The sequence below is a fragment of the Labeo rohita genome, chromosome 15 (genome assembly GCF_022985175.1).
Source record: "Labeo rohita strain BAU-BD-2019 chromosome 15, IGBB_LRoh.1.0, whole genome shotgun sequence".
In the NCBI taxonomy this organism is placed as follows: domain Eukaryota; kingdom Metazoa; phylum Chordata; class Actinopteri; order Cypriniformes; family Cyprinidae; genus Labeo; species Labeo rohita.
The window spans coordinates 22,589,445-22,609,876 of record NC_066883.1 but is presented as its reverse complement, the minus strand read 5'-3'; the positions used below and the strand labels follow the sequence as shown (position 1 = coordinate 22,609,876).

The following is a 20,432-nucleotide window of genomic DNA, read 5'->3' as shown; positions in this document are numbered from 1 at the left end:
CATCCCCAAAATGAAAATTTTGTCATTAATCACTTACCCACATGTCATTCCAAACCCTTAGACACTTCGCTTGTCTTCGGAACACAATTTAAGATATTTTGGATGAAAACCGGGAGGTTTGTGACTGTCCCATTGACTGCCAAGTAAATAACACTGTCAAGGCCCAGAAAAGTATGAAAGACATTGTCAAAATAGTTCATCTGCCATCAGTGATTCAATCATAATTTTACGATGATACAAGAATACTTGTTGCATGCAAAGAAATCAAAAATAATGACTTTATTCAACAATTCGTCTCCTCTGTGTCACCGTAGCAGCATTTTGGAGACTATCTGCTGCACTGTAAAAAACAAAAAACACAATTTGTTGAGTCAGCTTAAAATAATTTGTTACCCTGCTGCCTTAAATTTTTAAGTTCAGTCAACTCAAATAAGTTTAGTCAACTTGAAATGTTAAGTTGTACTAAGTGACAACTTAGATATGTGTGTTTGTTAAACTTAAAAGCAAGGTAAGTAACCCAGCTGCCTTAAATTTTTAAGTTGAATCAACTCAAGTATCTAAGTTGTCACTTAGTACAACTTAACATTTCAAGTTGAATAAACGTTTTTTGAGTTGACTGAACTTAAAATTGTAAGGGAGCTGACACAGCGTACGCTGTTTGCGCCCAGCGGATATTCTCCAATATGGTGCTACGGTGATGTGGAGGAGACGAATTGTTGAATAAGTCATTATTTCTGTTTTCTTTCCATACAAAAAGTATTCTCGTAGCTTCGCAAAATTATGGTTGAACCACTGATGGGCTATTTTGACAACGTCTTTCATACTTTTCTGGGCCTTGACAGTGTTATTAACTTGGCAGTCAATGGGACAGTCACAACCTCCCGTTTTTCATCCAAAATATCTTAAATTGTGTTCCGAAGACGAACTAAGCTTTTACGGGTTTGGAACGACATGGAGGTAAAAGATTAATGACAAAATTTTCATTTTGGGGTGGAGTAACACTTTAATGGTCCACAATTCAGTAGTACATAGTTCTCAGTCTTTGTAACTTGTATTCAGCAATACATTTATAACATTTATAATGTGTTTAGAAACTATTCTCTGAATTGCCTTTACACTGACTTTTTCCATTTAATCTCACTGCTTCTATATGGAGAAATACTTGAGACATCTTTGAGTTCTCACTTGTTATTGAAGTGAGAAGTGAGACTCAATTTGTTTGATTAATAGAGCGAGAGAGACAGAATGTTCAATAATGCTTGCAAACAATTTCTTTGTTTCACACCGTGTCCCTGAACAAACCACAGGTGTTGTGTCTAATGACTGATAAATCAAATGCTAGAAATCCGGTTGGCTGTGATTAAAAAATTTGAATAGAGCAGCACAAGACAGCTGGCAGGCATTTTGCTGATGTCCATTCTTAGCGTGGCAGAGCTGGGGAGGGCACGGCACCCGGCAAATGCGGCTAATGAGTACAAACACGCACTGTAATTGTTAGCGCCTTTGCGAGGCCAAATCCCTGCACCTGCAGGAGCTGCCGGAGAAATCTTCCTCTGTGCTGCGTGAAGGAAATGGGAAAACAGTCCATTTCAGTCCGCTCTATGAATCATCTGCATTCCTCCACCCTCCAAATAGAACTTATTATATTTTATCTGATCCTATGCAATAGTCAGCCACCAAGAGAAGCTGATGGAATGACCTTCACTTTATCCCCAGGAAAGCTGAGGACTAAACCAGTTGTGGCTCTCGCTCTTATAACCTGCCTATTTCGTCTCTCACACTGAGACAGGCAATCTCTGCGGCATCTCAAATAAATTGAAAAAAGCAGCAGAAATGGTTAAATAGGTCATTACCGAAAAAGTGCACCACAAAGCCGTTGTTGTAGCCGTAAATGTTGGTAGCAGGGTCCGACTGGAACTGGATGGTCACATCAGCCATGGAGGTGTAGAGTTTGAAGCGAGGACGGGAGCCGCTGTACTGGCCCAGGATCTTTGCAGTCAGGTCATCTCCATCGTAAAAAGTCAGCAGGTCGTTCTTTCCCATGTGGAGACTGTGAGCAGATAATACACAATAGGTCAGTCCTAGACTAATCCTCTATCTCAGATGTTCAGGTCGCAGCTCAAAGCAATACCAGGGGCCCTGACAGCATTCTGACCTCCCGTCTTACTTGTCTTCCTCTAGTTCTTATTTCCAGGCCTCGCTGCTTTTCTCTTGTCCCTGCTGCAATTGAAACTTTTCTGCTGTTTAATGTTTTCCCACTGCTTTTGTTAAACATTTTTGTGCATAGTTTTCGATAGCCGTGCAATCACAAACCACATTCATCTCACTCAGACTATAAAGAGCAAATGATTCAGCAGCGGGGGAAACAACTCCTCCTATCTCATGTTTGGAAATAGCTGGAAAATCAGTTTCCTGATATTCAGGAGCCAGAGAGAAAGAACATTTGGCAGCTTCCCTGTGGCAAATTCAAGAGAAGCTCCATCATGCTTTGAATTTTGTTGTGAAATTATTATAGATTTTACATTTTTTATAAAATGGATACACATCCATGTCCTAGGCATCATCACTTCTAAGTTAAATTATGAAGAGAAGAAAAGACTAAAAGCTTGCTTTCATTTTTACAATTGAAAACACAGGATATAAACATACTTTTTTTATAATACTGGTACATAAACTTCTGTTCAAAAGTTATTTTTAAAGTCTCACCAAGAATGCACTCATTTATTCATACTGAAAATATAATATATATTTATAAATATATATAAAAAAGTTATTACAGTTTAAAATATGTGTTTTATATTCTTAATTAGTTCTAATAAATTGTAAAGTATTCCACTGATGGCAATAAAATGACAATTAAAACATTAAAACTGAATTTCAATTAATTTTTATTATTATTAACGCTGAAAATTGTTGGACTGCTTAATATTTTTTGTGGAAACAACGTTTTTTTTCAAAATTCTTTTTTTCAAAAAAGAACATCATTTATTTGAATTAGACATCTTTATAGATGTCTTTCACTTTTTGATCAATTTAATGTATCTTGCTGAATAAAAGTATCAGTTTCTTTAAAAAAATAAAATAAAGAAATAAAAATAATAAAAATATATAAAAAATCATACAGATTCTAAAATCCAATCAGCAGTTTATATTATATTTAATAGAAATATTAGATGGAATTTTCTGTCACTACACACACACACAGGGTACATTTATTACAATTTAAAATACATGTTTTCTATTCTTAATTAATTTTAATAAAATATAATATATTCCTGTGATGGTACTAAAATTACATTTAAAAATATTAAAACTGAAAACAAGAAACAATTTAATTCATTGGTGAAAAGAGCTTAATATAAACAGCTGCTTAATATGTTTTTGTGAAAACTTATTTTATTTCCAGAATTCTATTATGAATATAAAGTTCAAAAGAACATAATTTATTTGAAATAGAAATCTAAATGTCTCTGCTTTCACTTTTCAATCAATTTAATGCATCCTTGCTGAATAAAATGATACATTTTTTAAAAAAAATACATAAATAAGTAAATAAAAAAAATACACACAGTACATTTATTACCACTTAAAATACATGTTTTCTATTCTTAATAAATTCTAATAAAATATAATGTATTCCTGTGATGGTAATAAAATTAAAACTTAAAAATATTAAAACTTAAAACAAGAAACAGTACAATTCAATACTAAAAACAGCTTAATAATTTTTTAATAATTTATCTTAATATAAAGTTCAAAAGAACATAGAAACAGAAATTTTTATAATATATATATATATATATATACACATATATACATATACATACATACATACATATATGTATATATATATATATAAGTAAAAAACAATTTATTTGAAATTCACTTTTCGATCAATTTAATGCATCTTTTTTGAGAAAATATTGATTACTTTAAAAAAATGACAAAATAAAACAAAAAATAAAATAAAAAAAACATACTGACTCTTAAATAATAAACAGCTAGGGTGCTTAATATGTTTTTGTGGAAACAACTTATATTTTTCTCGAATTCTATTATGAATATAAAGTTTAAAAGAGCATCATTTCAAAAAAACATATAGAATACATAAATAAATAATTAAAATACAATTTGTATGAACCCCGCAATTTTATTCAGTATTTTAACAGAAATATTCAAGGGAATTTTCTGTCACTGTAACTGGCTCTCCCACCCACACTACAGTTTTGTATCATATCAAATATAAAAGTAGAAAGTTTCATTTTATAAGCCTGAGGGGAATCCATGCCTATTGCTCAAAAGCCTAAGGAATATATGACCTTCAGAACACTTTGTAATGCCTTGAAGACGTCTGACAGCCTTCCACAAAGGTGACAAAAATCCCAGTCTACAAAAGAAATGTCAATGAAAAGCGTTACCTTGACATAATCTACTTCACTTCTGCACAAATAATCAGCCTACACTAGACATACTGAGGTATATTACAGCACACACCTCTCTATTTCTACATGAATGTGATCTGTAACAGTGGCTGACGTCCACCAAACCCAGACAGTCTGTCCAGTCACTGGTGGAGGGAGTGTGATTCAGTCAGGCAGGGAGGTGGCATACACACTCTATCTTGTCACTAATTAATCACAAGTGGGCAGTAATGGAAGTCATTACTGAGGAGAGGGGAATAATTAATCATCTCTGTTCTGCTGCAGCACGAGGCAGAATGGTTACATTGAAGCAAAATGAAGACAGGATGTTTAAATTATGGCTTACACACAAGCGCACACTGTTACATATGGATTGAATGTATATTATTCAACTGTCAACAGCCCTCTATGTGGGAAAATCTGTGAATGCATTTCCACTGGGAGACACATTTAAACCAGAAGAGCCCCTGACCCGCTCTGAGGACCGGAGAGAGTGAAACGGTGTCAGCCCTTATTGGATTTGTTGTGATAAAGTTAAACAAGCCTTTGCGTAGCCGCACACCGTATCTGCCGAGAAAATCAATCATGCTTTCCATTTGCTGGCAGTAATTTCATTTTGTTTAATCACAAAAACAGGCTCAGCTTGACTTGGCCGACAACACAGCCGCCATCAGAATGCATTAAACTCTCATATAGGGCTCGCAGACACGGCGTTCTCCGCTCAGCACAACGAAGGGGAAGTGACAAATGCTGGCTTTTTAAAAAAAGAAATGTCAATCGAGACATTCTCTGCATCTCAGACATGGTTAAAATACGTTTCTGCTGGTGAAAGCCGTGAAGATGCGTTTGATTCTGTTTCCTTGGGAGATAAATGGAAGTATTTTGTGGAGATTTCGCATTTGGCGTTTCTTTGGAAAACTAATACATTATCATCCATCATCTGTCACGCAAAACCGAGCCTATCTGTACCTATCTGTAATTTACATGGATGACAGGCCACAACTGAGAACAACTGTTTTCATGCGTCACAGTCAACAAATTCTGAAGCGGCACGCAGAAGCCTGTCTTCCTTCCTCTGCCCCATGTCTGTTTAGTGGAGAATCATCTACCTGAGTGATTGCCCTGCTGGAAAAAACACCATTTCCAATCAAATCCCCTGTGCCGAGGGCTGGGCACGATGGGCCTGTGCTCGACATACCAACAACTGCTTTGCACCCAAGGCACAGTAACTCTGAGTGTCCTTGAAACATACAATTATTTAAAGTGAAGCTAAATAAAAAAAAAAGTTGCACAGGTCACTCAAATGGTATTTAAAAAGAATAAAAATCTCAAAATCATACAGTCGCTGTTAGAAAGAGATTAAATACACAAAAATGCTGAAAAATCAAAGAATTTGTGGGACCTGAAGGATTTTTCTGAAGAACAGTAGGCAGTTTAACTGTTCAGGACAAACAAGGGACTCATGATCAACTATCACTAAACAAAAACAAAACAAAAAAACAGCCGTGGATCATTCAGGTAACAACACAGTATTAAAAAATCAAGTGTATGTAAACTTTTGAACAGGGTCATTTTTATATATTCAACTATTATTTTCTTTTGTGGACTATATGTAAACATTTATGTGAAAAAAAAAAAAAAATTAACATTTTGCAAATTCTGCTAGGTGTATGTAAACTTTTGACCTCAAATGTATATATATTTTGAAATGTAATTTATTGAAAATGTAATAATATTGTGGAAAAGTTGGATTCTTGGATAAATGGAAATTTTTTGTAACAATGTAGAAGTCCTTACTGTCACTTTTGATCAATTCAGTGTTTCTTTGCTGAACAGAACTTCTTATATGCTACTGGTCAAAAGTTTGGAATAATTATTTTTGGATGGTTTTAAAACAAGTCTCTTATACTCAAGGCTGCCTGCAGTAAAAAAAGTAACATTTTAAAATATTATTACTACAAATAAATAAATATATCAGAGGTGTGCAGTGCTGTTCTGAAATGGGGAGGCAAAGTCCTCAGAGTTTTTTTTTTTTTAATTCAATTTAAATTCATATACCAGCCAATTTTTATTATTATTATTATTTTTTATTTTTGTTTTGGTTAAATAAACATTACTTACGCTATCAGAAAAAGAAGAAGCAAAAACAAAAACATTTTTTTTTTTTTAAATTAACAATGAAATCAATATTCAGTTTTTTAAAGCCATGAATGAATCTCATCAAGCTAGTGTTTTTAAGCATTTCACATTTATTTCAAAATAATAACTTTATTCAAACTATATATATATATTATTATTACTTAACTTTTAACTATTTTTGAATTTTTCAGTTGATCAGTCATCAAAGCTCAGTAAATATTGGTTACAGAAACAGAGATTCAGAGATTTACTTTAAATTTCACCAAGCTGATTGCTGACTAAAAATTCCCAAAGATTATGTTTTCATGGCATTTTAAGTCTTATTTTGACATAAAGTGTTTTTATCTAAGTGTGTGAGTTGTTTACTTAATTTTTTAAATTAGTCTTCCTATTGCCATTTTATTGTTCATTCAGACTGATTAGCGAATATCCATGAACACAAGAGGCGGGATCTATTGCATAAACCAATCACAGCCGATCATAACCAGTCATAAGCAATTAAATTGCGTTAGAGGCACTGGCTCCTCTCATGTGACTTCCCCCCCTTCATCTCAATTACCCCCCCCCCCCCCACCCCACCAAACTTATCGCAGGCTTTAGGGAGTCTGTTAAAACTCAAAAATGTTTTTTTTTAGAAAATATTTTGTATTGCCGTTGTTTTATTTTTGGGAGTGGGAGTGGTGATTCTACACGAAATAAAATCTGTTACGTAGCCACAAGAGACTCCGGGTTGGCCTTTAGTCCACAGCCATTTGTTTAAAATGGACTCTGGACAGAGACAGCAAATTAACACAGGACTTTCCTGAGATGAAGGTGGATAAGCCCCAGTTACTTCTGCATGAAAAGCCGTACAATGTTGGCACTAGGAAAAGCCAGTCAAACAGAAGAGACTAAACCTTCATTTGGATTGTCAACATTTCCAGAGAGACTTATAGAGGATGATGCCTTCTCAAATAAAGGAGAGAAATTAGTTCCTCTGTTTTTGCAGAGTTCTTCTTTAATTAGAAAGTTAAATATTGGTCTGGGTTCTGGCTCGGTGCCTGGGGGGATGAGACAGCCTTGATTTATTACCAGCCTGCTAAAGGCTGAGACTCTCTGAGGTGCACACAAGCCAAGTCAACTGTAAACCCAAAGCCAAATGCAGGAGAAAATGAGAGAAACAATCATAAACAAATCAACAGTTCATGGTCAATCAGGACTATATCTCATTTAAATTGATTCAAATACTGATGCAACAAGGCTGCTGAAAATAAGATTCACATTAACAAATCCTTATGTTTTGCATTGCACTTCCAATAGTGATTCTATTAGACATAGATCAAATAAACTCCAGCAACAACAAAAACAGGAAGGTAGTATTTTAAGCTTGCATTTTTCCAGTAGTAGGTATTCCCAGAATTTATGTACAGCCCATAATTAATAGCATTTTTTTTCCCTTATAATAATTACTGGCAAAATTTAATGCAGCTAACTATGAATGCAGTAATACATTATGGTAGGAAGTTAATTCTAGAAAATATATACACTGTTGCATTATTGTTTTCAAACATAAGCACAATTTATAAATTAATATGTCAGAGAACAACAGTCCTAGATGGTGTTCAGCGACTCTTTCCATTGGTTTCACTATCATTAGTAGTCATCTGAATCATTTATTCAACAGTTTCATCAAAAAAATTATATATGCTTCATTAATGAAAGAAAAAATGGCTGTCTATATGAGTGAGTCATTGAATTATTAACTTAACCATTTAGATCAAACACACCAATATGATTTTGAGATCCACACTGAGGACAGCTGAGGGACTCATATGCAACTATTACAGAAGGTTCAAACGCTCACTGATGCTTCAGAAGGAAAAACAATGCATTAAGAGCCGGGGGTTTTGAATTTGAAGATCAGGGGAAATTTAACTTATTTTGTCTTCTGGGAAACATTAAACTGTAGCTTCTGAAGGGCAGTACTAAATAAAAAAATGTGATATTTGGGCGAAATATTTTTCTTAATGCAATGTTTTTCCTTTTGAAGCATCAGTGAGTGTTTGAACCTTCTGTAATAGTTGCATATGAGTCTCTTAGTTGTCCTCAGTGTGAAAAGATGGATCTCAAAATCATATAGTCATTGTTGGAAAGGGTTCAAATACACAAAAATGCTGAAAAATCAAAAAAAAAAAATTCTGAAGGAGAGCAGACAGTTTCAACTGTTCAAGACAAACAAGGGACTCATGAACAACTATCACAAAAAAAAAAAAAAAAAAAAAAAAAGCTGTGGATTATTTAGGTAACAACACAGTATGTTAAGGGGATGTAAACTTTTCAAGGGGATGTAAACTTTTGAATGGGGTCATTTTTATTAATTCAACTATTTGATGTAAACATCTTTTCATGTGAAATATCTTATTCAGGTCAGTACTAAATAAACAATAACATGCATTTTGTATGATCCCTCTCATTTTGGTAAAATAATTAAAATTTCACAGATTGTGAAAGGGGATGTAAACGTTCGACCTCAACTTTATATATAATATAAATTCTCATAGCAGTATCATGGTGGATGTCCAAATCCACTATAATTTTATAAATAATACTGCTTTTGTGCCACTACATGTAGTTTTAAGAGTTTTTTAGGCGAGAATGTACAATATGCGGTTTGTTAATAAAGATAACATCCATCTGAAAATTTGTTATAATGTTAATTCTAATGTTAATTTATTCTTATCTGATTTTTGCAGGCTATGGCAAGAAGGTAAATACATCCTACTTAAACCATGTCGGCCTTGCACAGCTGTGCACTATAATTCCAGTAGAGGGCTGTAGCACTCATGGGAATCCCGGATTTTGACTGGCTCTGATATATCCAGCATTCCCTGCTGTGCAGCTAAGTCTATGAAAGACTGTGTGCAGGTGTGCCAGCTGTCACCTGTGCACCTCTCTTCCTCCCTTCCTCCAATTCGCGGCCCAGCACATTCAGCGTGAGAAACCCTCCCTGCTAAATGAATTCATCAGCCTTCATTACGCACCACGTTCTCAGGTAATTGGGAGTGCGCTGTACATTGATGAATGATTACGGAGGAGTGGGTGCATATTCATTATCGGGCTAAAATATTCTTACGGACCCATAATGAGCCTCCAGCAGTGGGGCCCTGTATTACAGTACCAATGATTCAAGTGCATCCAAAGGGCTCTGCAGGACACCTACGTAGCAATACAGACCTGTGGCGGGTCAATGATTGCATATAAGAAGATGCATGCAAGAATGTAAGGACAGAAGCGAAATATTAAAAGTGGGTGCACGAGCGCTAGTAGATTTGTTATTAGTCTCTCAGTCTCTCTGGGCTGAACAGCTGTGGTTGGCTCCCTCCTCACTCATTTTCCCTCCTTATATGTCTCACTTGATGTGCCTGGCTGATAATGTCCCATATGTCCTTTGATAAATTTAGTCATTTGAAGATTATAAGAATGGGGAATGCATAGGCAGACTGGAATGACTCCAGACATACGTAGACCAATACACCCATGTTCCTCTGCTCAATGGTCCTAGATTATCAAGAGAGTTATGAAATGAAGAAAAAAATACAGTCGGTCATTATTAGAGATGTTTTTTTTTTAAATGTCTGAGGCTGTGCCAATGTTAACATTATATGTACAAGCTAATTACATTCATAAATAATAAACAAAAACAGTTGTCTGATCATTAGTAGTTTAGGCCTAAATTATGGCTTTAAAAATAATATGAAACAGCTATAATTACTCATTTTATCCTTAGAAACCTACAAAAACAAAAGTTAAAATATTATTTAAAATATACTTTTTTAATGTTCATTCTACATTCATTTGGGGATCCAATATTTTTAATTATAACTTGTACATTACCAATTACTGCATTTAAGGTGGCATTTATTTAAGCAAAAATGCAGTAACAACAAACATTTTGTGAGATATTGTAATTTAAAACCTTTTTTGAATATATTTTTTAAAATGCAATTTATTCCTGTGATGCAAAGCTGAATTTTCAGCTGCATTTACTCCAGTCTTCAGTGTCACATGATCCTTCAAAAATCATTCTGATACACTAATTTTCAGCTCAAAAACGTTTTTAAAATTAATATCACTGTTGAATAATTGCTGTGTAGTGTGGAATGTTGTGCTGTCTAATATTTTTGTGGAAAACATTTTTCATGATTCTTTGATGAATAGCAAGTTCAAACTAACAGCATTTATTTAAAATATATTTTTTGTGACACTGTGTGCACCTCTACTTAATAAAATTAATTAGTCAATACTTTTGCATGGTAGTACATGACAGGTGTGATTAATTGCAGAAAACGGCAATATATTCATCAATCCACAAATAAAGTTGAATTGTATTAACAATTTCAGATGCGAATGCTTCACATGATCTGTCATGTTGAAGCACATTAATATCAAAAGTACTGAAGAAATTAAATGCATGTATATATGTATAGTGTCATCCTATCTCGTTTCAACCCTAAACAGATGCTAATATCAGGTATAAACAAGGCTAATATTTACATCAGCAAATATTCACCAGTACATCTGTCTCAAGACATCTGGACCTCATACAGAAGCACGTGGCCTAATCCCTCACCGGAAGGAAAAACGAAAACTCACCATCTCCCTCCATTACCTCGACTACAAAATAAATGGAAAATTAATTATGTTGACTGCATCTCCAGCAAAACATCCAGCATGTCATTTATTACACAGCCGCACAATGTAACGCTGCAGCCGGGACACTCGCGGTGAGAGAGAGAGAGAGAAAACATGACAAATGCGAAGGAACCGTATGCAAATGAGCGAATCTTAATTAAGGCAGCCAAATTATTGAATGCATGAATAATCTATCTGGGTCTGACACAGCCGGGCCTCATGTTCCGCACCTCACCTGACGGCACAATCACACTCAACACTTGTTTCCCTGCTCACATAATTGATTTCACATTCATAAAAACACCCAATAAAATAATTGTTGTTCTGTTGAGTTTGTTATTAACCTTTGTGCAATGTGCATCCCACTTCTGCATCCTCTTTATGCACAACATGCCCCTTCATCTGCCCTCTTTTTTCTACTCCCCATTTGCAACTCTCGTTCAGAGCAGACTCTCAAACTCTGTTCCAAAAGCAAGCCAGCTGCCTACATAGGCATCCTAATTGATATGGAACCTCATAAGTCATATTGTTTTGAAGCACTCTTCATCAGCAGCAATTCTATACACCACACAAATAGCTGGTCTTAGTGATAGCGTGTTGCTTGTAGTACAGTATAAAATGTAAAAAATACAGAAATTACAATAATACATTTTATTATTTAATTACAGCTAGTGCGCAAAGGTTTGGGTTCTTTAACATTAGCGATTAAAGGGGCAGGGGCACAAGATTCCATGCCCCCCTGAAAATTTATCTTTTCAGGATTCAGGAATGAATTACATTTTTCAACATATAAAAATGAAAAAAGTTGTTTTGAACTGTAATAATATTTATAAAAATACAGTTTCACTGTATGGGTCATTCTATAATTTGTGGGTACATCTCATGCCCGTGAAGTATATTTTTAATATATTTTCATCAATATAAAGCCCCGATGCTTAATTTTCTAGTACACAATTATACTTTGCCTCAATCACACTACTATATGTTAAAAAGCCATATCTTTTGTTAAAAAATGATGTTCATATCACATACAACCCTGGTATTCAGCTGTTGCTCATTCTACTCTGCATTTAAGCATGAAAATTACCTCATCTATAAATGAATTTCATAGTTTTACCTTTAGTTAGATTAAGTTATTAAAACATTTGGATGTGTGCTTCAAAAATATAAATATGTTTTATTTGATGATATAACTTTTTATTTGTGTCCGAAAAACCATTGTCAACTAAGTTACCTATTAGAAACCCCTACTCAAAAAGGAATAGTTTGTCCCATTCTCGCATAATATTTTGCAGTTTGATGATATTTCCTCTAGACGAACATGGATGAAACACTAGAAGTTCTGTTCTCTCTCTTTCCCCTAATATTGGTTAAACTAGCAAACCTGTGACAAGAGTGGATTAATTGACTGTCAGCAGTGTTACACAAGTATTATTGCTGCAAGACAGTTTAACTAAAACTTATGTTTTGTTCATGAAAATTTATTTTCTAAACATATAATATGCTCAGTAGTTCTAGGCTTCCATGTTGAGTATAGGCCCAAAACACTAAAAATGTCAACTAAGTTACCTGTCAACTGTGTTACCCAGTAAAGGTAACATGGTGGACAGTAGCAAACATGGATGGTACTTTATGCACATATTCCTACAGATCACCTTTATTTAGCACTTTACACAATCTCGATTGTTTCAAAGCAGCTATGTAAGGTCATGTTTGGGTTTTGGGGAAAAAGGAAAACTATTTTCTTTACATTGTCAAATTCTAAATGTACCCCTAATTATAGAATGACCCATATGTTTGATCAAATAACCGCAGCCTTTGTGAGCATAAGCAATCTTGGGTTCATTTGTGAGCTTGCCGTAAAGCATTCTGGGAGTGCGTTCTCTGTGAAATGTACATATGATGCCACCTAAAAATATTTTTGGTTAAAATTGAGTGTCTTAAAGGTGTCATCGGATACCCATTTTCCACAAGTCGGTATGATTCTTTAGGGTCTTCATGAAATGTCTGCAACATACTTTGGTTAGTAACAACACCCTTTTACCTGGCCAAAAACAGCTCGGTTCAATGCGTTTTGGTGCATGTCTCTTTAAATGATAATGAGCTACTGCTCACTCCGCCCTTCTCTTCCATTTTATTGTGTAATCGGTGGCACATTACCATCAAAAACAAAACTAATCCACTGATACTTTTACATCCAACTACAAAACACCTGCATTGCTTACGAGATGTTGTTGCTACAGGTGCTTGAGCACAGAGAACAAGGCGCAAACTGCTAAGACTCATTTGTATGCAAACACTACGTAAAAGTGATTTTGCATCCGATGTCCCCTTTAAGATGCTAAATAATTAAGTTGTCTTTTGTCACAGCTTTTACATCAATGATGCCTTTAAATGGCTCTATAGGCAGCTCAGTAGGTTTTGGAACAGAGCATTCTGAGTATTTTTTCCTGTGAGAGGACGGCATGTTGATCTAGCTTGCATCTCCAAGTAGTTGAGTCTTTTTCCCCACGAGGCTCTGCAGAGAAAATAACTCTTTCTCGCTTGCCATCTTTCAATCTCGCCGCCAGCGCAGTTTGACTGCATTTGGCAGGGAGTGCGAACTGAATAAACCTGATGCGACGTTAACCGCAATTTACAGATACACTCAACCTTTCCCATGACCTCTCAATTAAATTCAGCATAAAGCTAGGCAACAGCAATCTCGTCTTTGAGAACTTGGCTGACAGCAGGAGCTACTAAGGAAGCGCACTTCCACACTTATCACAGTAATTATCTATGCAACGGAGAGAAATTTAAATTGTTTTTGGGTTAATTCTCAAAGAGTTTAGATTCATTTGGAAGAAAGCTGTGCTGTTGTGTCAGTGCTTTAAAGATGAATGCTCTGGGAGATCTTCAGAAAAGCCAGTCGAGGTCTTTGAGTTCTAGGCCATCGCAGTTCAACAGAAATCTCACAAAAATGCCCAGAGCGATATGACGGGTGTTTCATTTGGACAGTGAGAGCAGAATGGAGCCGAATCGGTCAGTGGGGAGCAGATGACGCAAAGCTCCAGTATTTGAAACTGCGGTGCAATCTCAGCCACATCAAGGACAAACCCAGCAGAAAGGCGGCCCCATGGTGATATGAGTTCGAGCCTGTAGAAATCTACAGTTAGAGACTGATGGGTATGAAGGGAGTGTGCTGAAAGGTCTTGATGAAGCCCCAGTGGATTTAATCCACACTTATCTCAGCATGAGCAAAGGATGCAGCAGATGTATCAGTTGCATTCTCTAGTGATGATACATTAAAAGCTGAGTTATGTCCACTGAAAAACTCTAGAGAGAATCTGGGAGATTATTTGCTTCTTGCATCATACTAGTTTTATTTGATCTTAGTGTTGCGTTTGACACTATAGGTCATTAAATACTAGGGATGTAATGATATTATCAATATAGTGATATCGCAAAAGCAAAACTGTCTCGATATTATCGTGGTCACATGACGATATTAAAACGACAGTTCTTCTAGGCAAAAAGTGTAGTTTTAAAAATATGTCTAAACTTCTTATTCTAACATAAAACTTTAAAGTTGTGTTTTGCACCATTATGCATTGTTTAAGCGATCAGTTTGTAATCCAGTGTTTTCCGCGCCTCAAAACGGCTCAGTTCACAGTGAATGAGTGCAGTGAATTTGTTTATTGCATGCAGAGTGAGTTTAGTGTGCATTTGGGAACGCAGCGGCCACCAGTTTTTATTTTTGTGGCAGAAGATTGCAGCATTTCACTAGATTTGTAGTGAGATGCGTTTTTGTAAGCCTGTTTTCACTGAAGTTGGAGTTTTTCTTTAAAACAAAAGCTCTACTGCCATTTCCATCAAAATAAAAGCAGTGACAGCTAGCAGTTTAAATAGGTAATGTTACTACAGTCCAAATTCATAATATCTCTTTTGAGTGTAGAAATGAGAAAAGAAGTATTGTAATTTCCCTACTGTAGTGTAAAGCAAAAATAATATTCCTATGAAATACTAATTTTCATTTATTTTGCAGTGCAATTGTTTTACAATATATGGCTATTACTGTCATTGTTGAATGTAATTTAGACTGAGACAGTACATCACAAATAAAAAGAGGGTTGAGTGCCCTTTAAAGTTCAGGTACCAGTTGATTCACTGATACAAAATTGTAATTTATTTTCCAATTCTTCATTTGTCTTTTTGTTTGTTATATTGCAGTAAATATACTGTGGACTTCATATTGCGATATTATCGTATTGTGAGATTTTGATATCGTTAATCCCTATTAAATACTCATAGCTTGATTACAAAAGGTTTTAGGATGGTTTTAATGGTGATTTATGGTGGTGATAACGCAGTAAAGTTTGGAGTATCACAAGGATCTGTCTTAGGCCCTCTGCTATTTTCAATATTCATGTTGGTAATATTATGAGAAAATATGGGATTAGTCTCCACTGTTATGCTGATGATACTCAACTATATATTTCAACAAGACCACATGAAATTTTTAAAAGTATCTAAGCTAACATTGTGATAAAAATGTTAAAGATTGGACGACCAATAATTCTGCTGTTAAATTCGGATAAACGGTACACACAATCTCTTAGATAATAATTTGCATCTAGATGGATGTATTGTTACTTCCTCTACAGTCAAAAACTTGGGTGATGAAAATAACTAAATAATATAAATGAGAACAAAAGTCATCTTGCTGTAATGCCAAGCCAGCAGAGGGAGCCATCACCCGAATACTGACTGCGCGCTCCCTCTGCTGCTTCTACTGCTACTTCCTGTTTGGCAGTATTTAAGGACTCACCATGTGCTCACACATTGCGAAGTATTGCCAGTTTACCTGCCTTACCAAGCGTTTTCTGATTACTCTGATTTGTTTGCACGTGTATGATTCTGCCTCGTTTTCTGACTACTGATTTCTTGGATTACCCTTTCTGGATTGTTGAACTGTGTGGACTGATATCAAGGTTTGACCTTATTGCCTGGCTTTCTCACTACGATTTACGGATTACCCTTGGACTGTCGAAAGAGTGGACTGCTTTCTGGTTAACGACCCATTGCCTGGTTTTACGTGTATGTTTGCTGCTTTGTACAATAAACCTCTGCATATGGATTCTAACGCCGCCTCAGCGCCTTCGTTACACTTGCCCACCTACATGGTATATAACTTAAGCTGTCAGTTGATTAAAAACGTATTAGAATTAATGTAATTAATTATCACTGTTATTCTTTACTGAAAATTCACCTAGTAAAAGATGTTATATTACAGTGAGGCATTTAAAGTTAAATCACACTAAATTAAATTAACCTGACATCTATATATAGCAGTAGAGAATGTTTTCAGTAATTACACACAATATAACAGAGCTGCACGATTTGAGGAAATATATATATAGATTTTTTCCTCAAATTGCAACATTTGTAATTTGATAATCATGCTAAGCGGATCATGATTTCAGTTTTGTTTCCCACAGTTTACCCCTACAATATAATGCAATTTATTTCCTCATGTTAAAATAATATAAGATGGATATCATAGTGTAACATAAATCAAAGTCTAGGCTGGCAGAAGGTTTCTGTGTGATAATGTGTAAATATGTCATTCACTTTGACGTACACTTGGATGTCCAGCATGATCCTCTTGTCTTCTTCAACATGGATCCCCCAGATGCAGTCCTGACCCTTATCATAGGCCTCAGGCCAGTTTGGAGACAGCACCACCCCAGCTGAATCCGTGATCTCTCCACTGCAAACCGCTGCAAAGCAACCAAAGAAAGAGAAAAAAGAGGTCAGAAGGTAAACCAAACATGCAAAGATGTACCCAAAATTATATTTTGCATCTAAAAAAGACCTTTATAGATAAAATATGCACAAAAGTCTTTGCAAATACAATACATGAATACACAAATAAAACAAATGTTATCAGTGTTATTTTAATGCCATTTTTAATAGTTTTTGTATTTTATATTTGCATATTTTTATATCAGTGTTAGTATTTGTAGTACTTTTAGTACTGTTGACTAAAATGAAAACGACCTGTAATACTTTTAGTTTTAGTTAACAATAACATAATGGTTATACAAATTTCAAAAGTTCTGGCATTTTGTATTCCAATTTGTTGCATAGGTGACCCCTAGCTCTGGAACAGAGGTCAAACCCTGGATTAATCCGACCAGGGTCTAAGTGGAAAATTCCAGTCAGATTAATAAAGAACTTCAGGCTTCCTGTTTTCATTTTTCCCTTTTTCACACCACTACACTGGCTTAGCTGGTTGTAAGCACATTTTCAAATGGAAAAGCTGTTGTCTTGACCCTCTGCTGGAGCCAGTACGATTAAATCCTTTCAATCCAAACTCTATTGTGAGGCTAGAGAAATGTACTTGAGCAACGGGTCAGATAAGATGAAACTGTGTGTGTGTATGTGGGGGTGGAATCGGGGCTTTATGAGCGAGGTATTCTCACATTCTGCGGCTCTGTGCACCTGCTACTAGCCTCCATGGCTTAATGCTTTTAGTGCTGCTTTAGGCGCGTGACTGTGGCTAAGAGTGGCTGAAACCTATCCAGGTGACACAGGATGTAGTGGATTACATAGAAAAGGCACTAAAAGGATGTGAGGGGTTTGTACTGTACCTACACATGCTGCCTGTAGAGCTCTTCAGCAGCTAACGAATGAAGATTATACACAGAAACACAAATGTACAGTCTACACATATACCCTCACGTGTGAACATGGAAGAGAGAATTCAAGAATCAAAGGTGGTATTTACTTGCACATTTTATTTATTTATTTCCTGTATATTACGCCCCTGCCACACAGTAAAAACACCCGATTTCTTTCCCAGCTGTTTACCTTCACAGATATAACCAACTGTTTTTGTAACTCGTGTGTTTGTAACATAAACGTGTGTATTTGACTGTTTAAGCGCAATAAGACATGAAAGAACTTAGTTTAGTACTCACATGCCATGTGACAGCCACTTTCTGTGCCTGTGCTTCAAATGTGTGCGCTCAGAAAACCCTTTATCAGAAGTTTAAACTAATATGGCTTTAAAACGCATGATTTCAACGCAAAGGTGTGAGCTGAGGTGTGAGCTGTAAAGGCACAGCTCTATTCTGGAAAAGGGGGCGGGGAGCAGCAGCTCATTTGCATTTAAAGAGACATGAATGACAAACAGCGTGTTTCTGCTTCCACTCAAAATGTGCAGTTTTAAAATTATATAATAAATGATTTGTGGGGTATTTTGAGTTAAAACTTCACAGACACATACTGGGGACACCTGAGACTTATACTACATATTGTAAAATAGGGCATAATAAGTCTCCCTTGAGCAAATGTGTTAAATCAACATTTTTGGATACATGGCTAGTTATAATATTCTTTGTTATGAATTTCTATCAGCTTTTGGTGAGCAACTGCAGCCATGAATAAGAGAAAAACAAAAAAAATCTCAATAAATATTAAAATTCTAATAATTAATATAATTAACATTGTTTTATAAACAATATTACTGTTATTAACAATAATATTATTGGTACAAGTTTTCTTTATTAAAATATTTCTAATATAAAAATATGATAATACAAATATTACCATAAATATATTTAATATAAATATTATTATTAAAATATTTTTATGCTAATAGCATTAACTTTTGTGAATAAGGTGTATTTGATATTAATCATATTTGCATATAAATAAAAATATAATTACAGAAATAAAATGAAAATTAACCCTATTTTCAAATTTAAATATTTAAATTTCTACCATGTTTTTTTTGTTTAAAATCTTTTTTTCATCTTATCTCGATGTTCCAGACTTCTTTCTTCCATGTGACAAAGCAGATCAAAAGATTTGTCGCTACTTTCATTTCATCACGACTTTTATAAAATAAAGTGTGGTGATATTTGCTAGTGCATTTAGTGCCTAAATAAACTGGTTTGGAGGTGCTTAGTAAATAAAATATAAAACTTAAATATGTAATTTTAGTGAAATCAACTAAATTAGAAAGTGTACAGGATTGTGCGCCATTCAGAATTATATTTGAAGAGAGGCTGCAAAATTGCAATACATATTTGAAGGCAATTTGAAAGGAAGAAGAATCAAAATTAACTGAACTCAAGACAAAGACATGTTGACTTGACAAAGCCTTTTTTGAAAGGTTTAGGGGGAAAAAAAAGTTGAAAGTTTGAAAGTTTATAAGCCTTACGGACAAATTCACATTCACTCTCATGACTTGAAAGGCAGCCAATTCTTCAGTTCGGAATTTGGCCCAACCTTGGTACACATGCATATGCAAACATTCACACGTACCTCTGCAGGCGGGCTCAGTCTCATTCCATTGAGGGTTGCTGGGATCCATGCACTCGATGATAACAGAGCCCTGCTCCAGGGTGTATCCGGGGTCACAGGTGAACTCCACAACCGTGCCCACAGCGTAGGTGCTGTCAGTGGTGGTGAAGTTGCCGTACTTGACGAATGGCTCGTAGCAGTGCCCTGCTGCAAAAGCTGAGAGGACACACCATAAATCACCTGCTCCGAGACGCACATCACAGGCCAAACACTATCACCAAGCATCTGATTTCAGAAGAGCTTAAAACACACAGACAACCAGTCTGCTCGGCTCAGCCTTTAACAGCTTCACAAAATAATTTCGTCCGAAAGGCCGAGGACGGCGTGGAATCCGAATTTAAAAGCATTTTTCGATGGCAGTCTAAAAGAATTTGTCTGTGCAGCATTTTACTTTCCCACTAATCATAATCTTCCTGGATGCAAACCCAAGGTTTCAAGTTGCCCTTGGAAGGAGATTGTTAGTTAATCATCCTTAGCCAGACTTGCAAGGCCACTTACGGGCGTAAAAGGAAGAGAGACGGGCTGACGACGTGAATAAATGTGAAACGTGAATGAACAAACTCACTCAGGGAAACAACAAACCGTCACGCCTGGCTGAACCGTTATTGGTTGTTGTGCTCGTCTGAGAATGTAGAATAGAGATTAGAGCGAGAGGAGGAGACTTAAGATGAGGATGTTCAGACTATGGATAAACACTGGCTTTGATATCCCTCTGGGTCCGGCCTCATTCAAGCATGAGCTAGATTAGACTACCCACATTCAGCTTTACGTTCAGCCTCGCTCTCTGTTTAATAAACACAGGCGATTCTGCCAATTACCGCAAACTGTTTTCACCCACCTCCCCCCCAC

General features: G+C 35.7%; 1 protein-coding gene across 2 annotated transcripts in view; it reads right to left on the bottom strand.

The window, feature by feature from the left end:
• Positions 1-20,432, bottom strand: part of sez6b (seizure related 6 homolog b) — a 238,284-nt gene that overhangs the window by 15,671 nt on the left and 202,181 nt on the right. For both annotated transcript variants that reach the window (XM_051129430.1, XM_051129431.1), the window contains exons 8-10: positions 19,545-19,739; positions 16,852-16,990; positions 1,854-2,050 (exon numbers count right to left, since the gene is read on the bottom strand). In XM_051129430.1, coding sequence (XP_050985387.1) covers positions 1,854-2,050; positions 16,852-16,990; positions 19,545-19,739 — 531 coding nt within the window. The remainder of the gene's footprint in view (positions 1-1,853; positions 2,051-16,851; positions 16,991-19,544; positions 19,740-20,432) is intronic.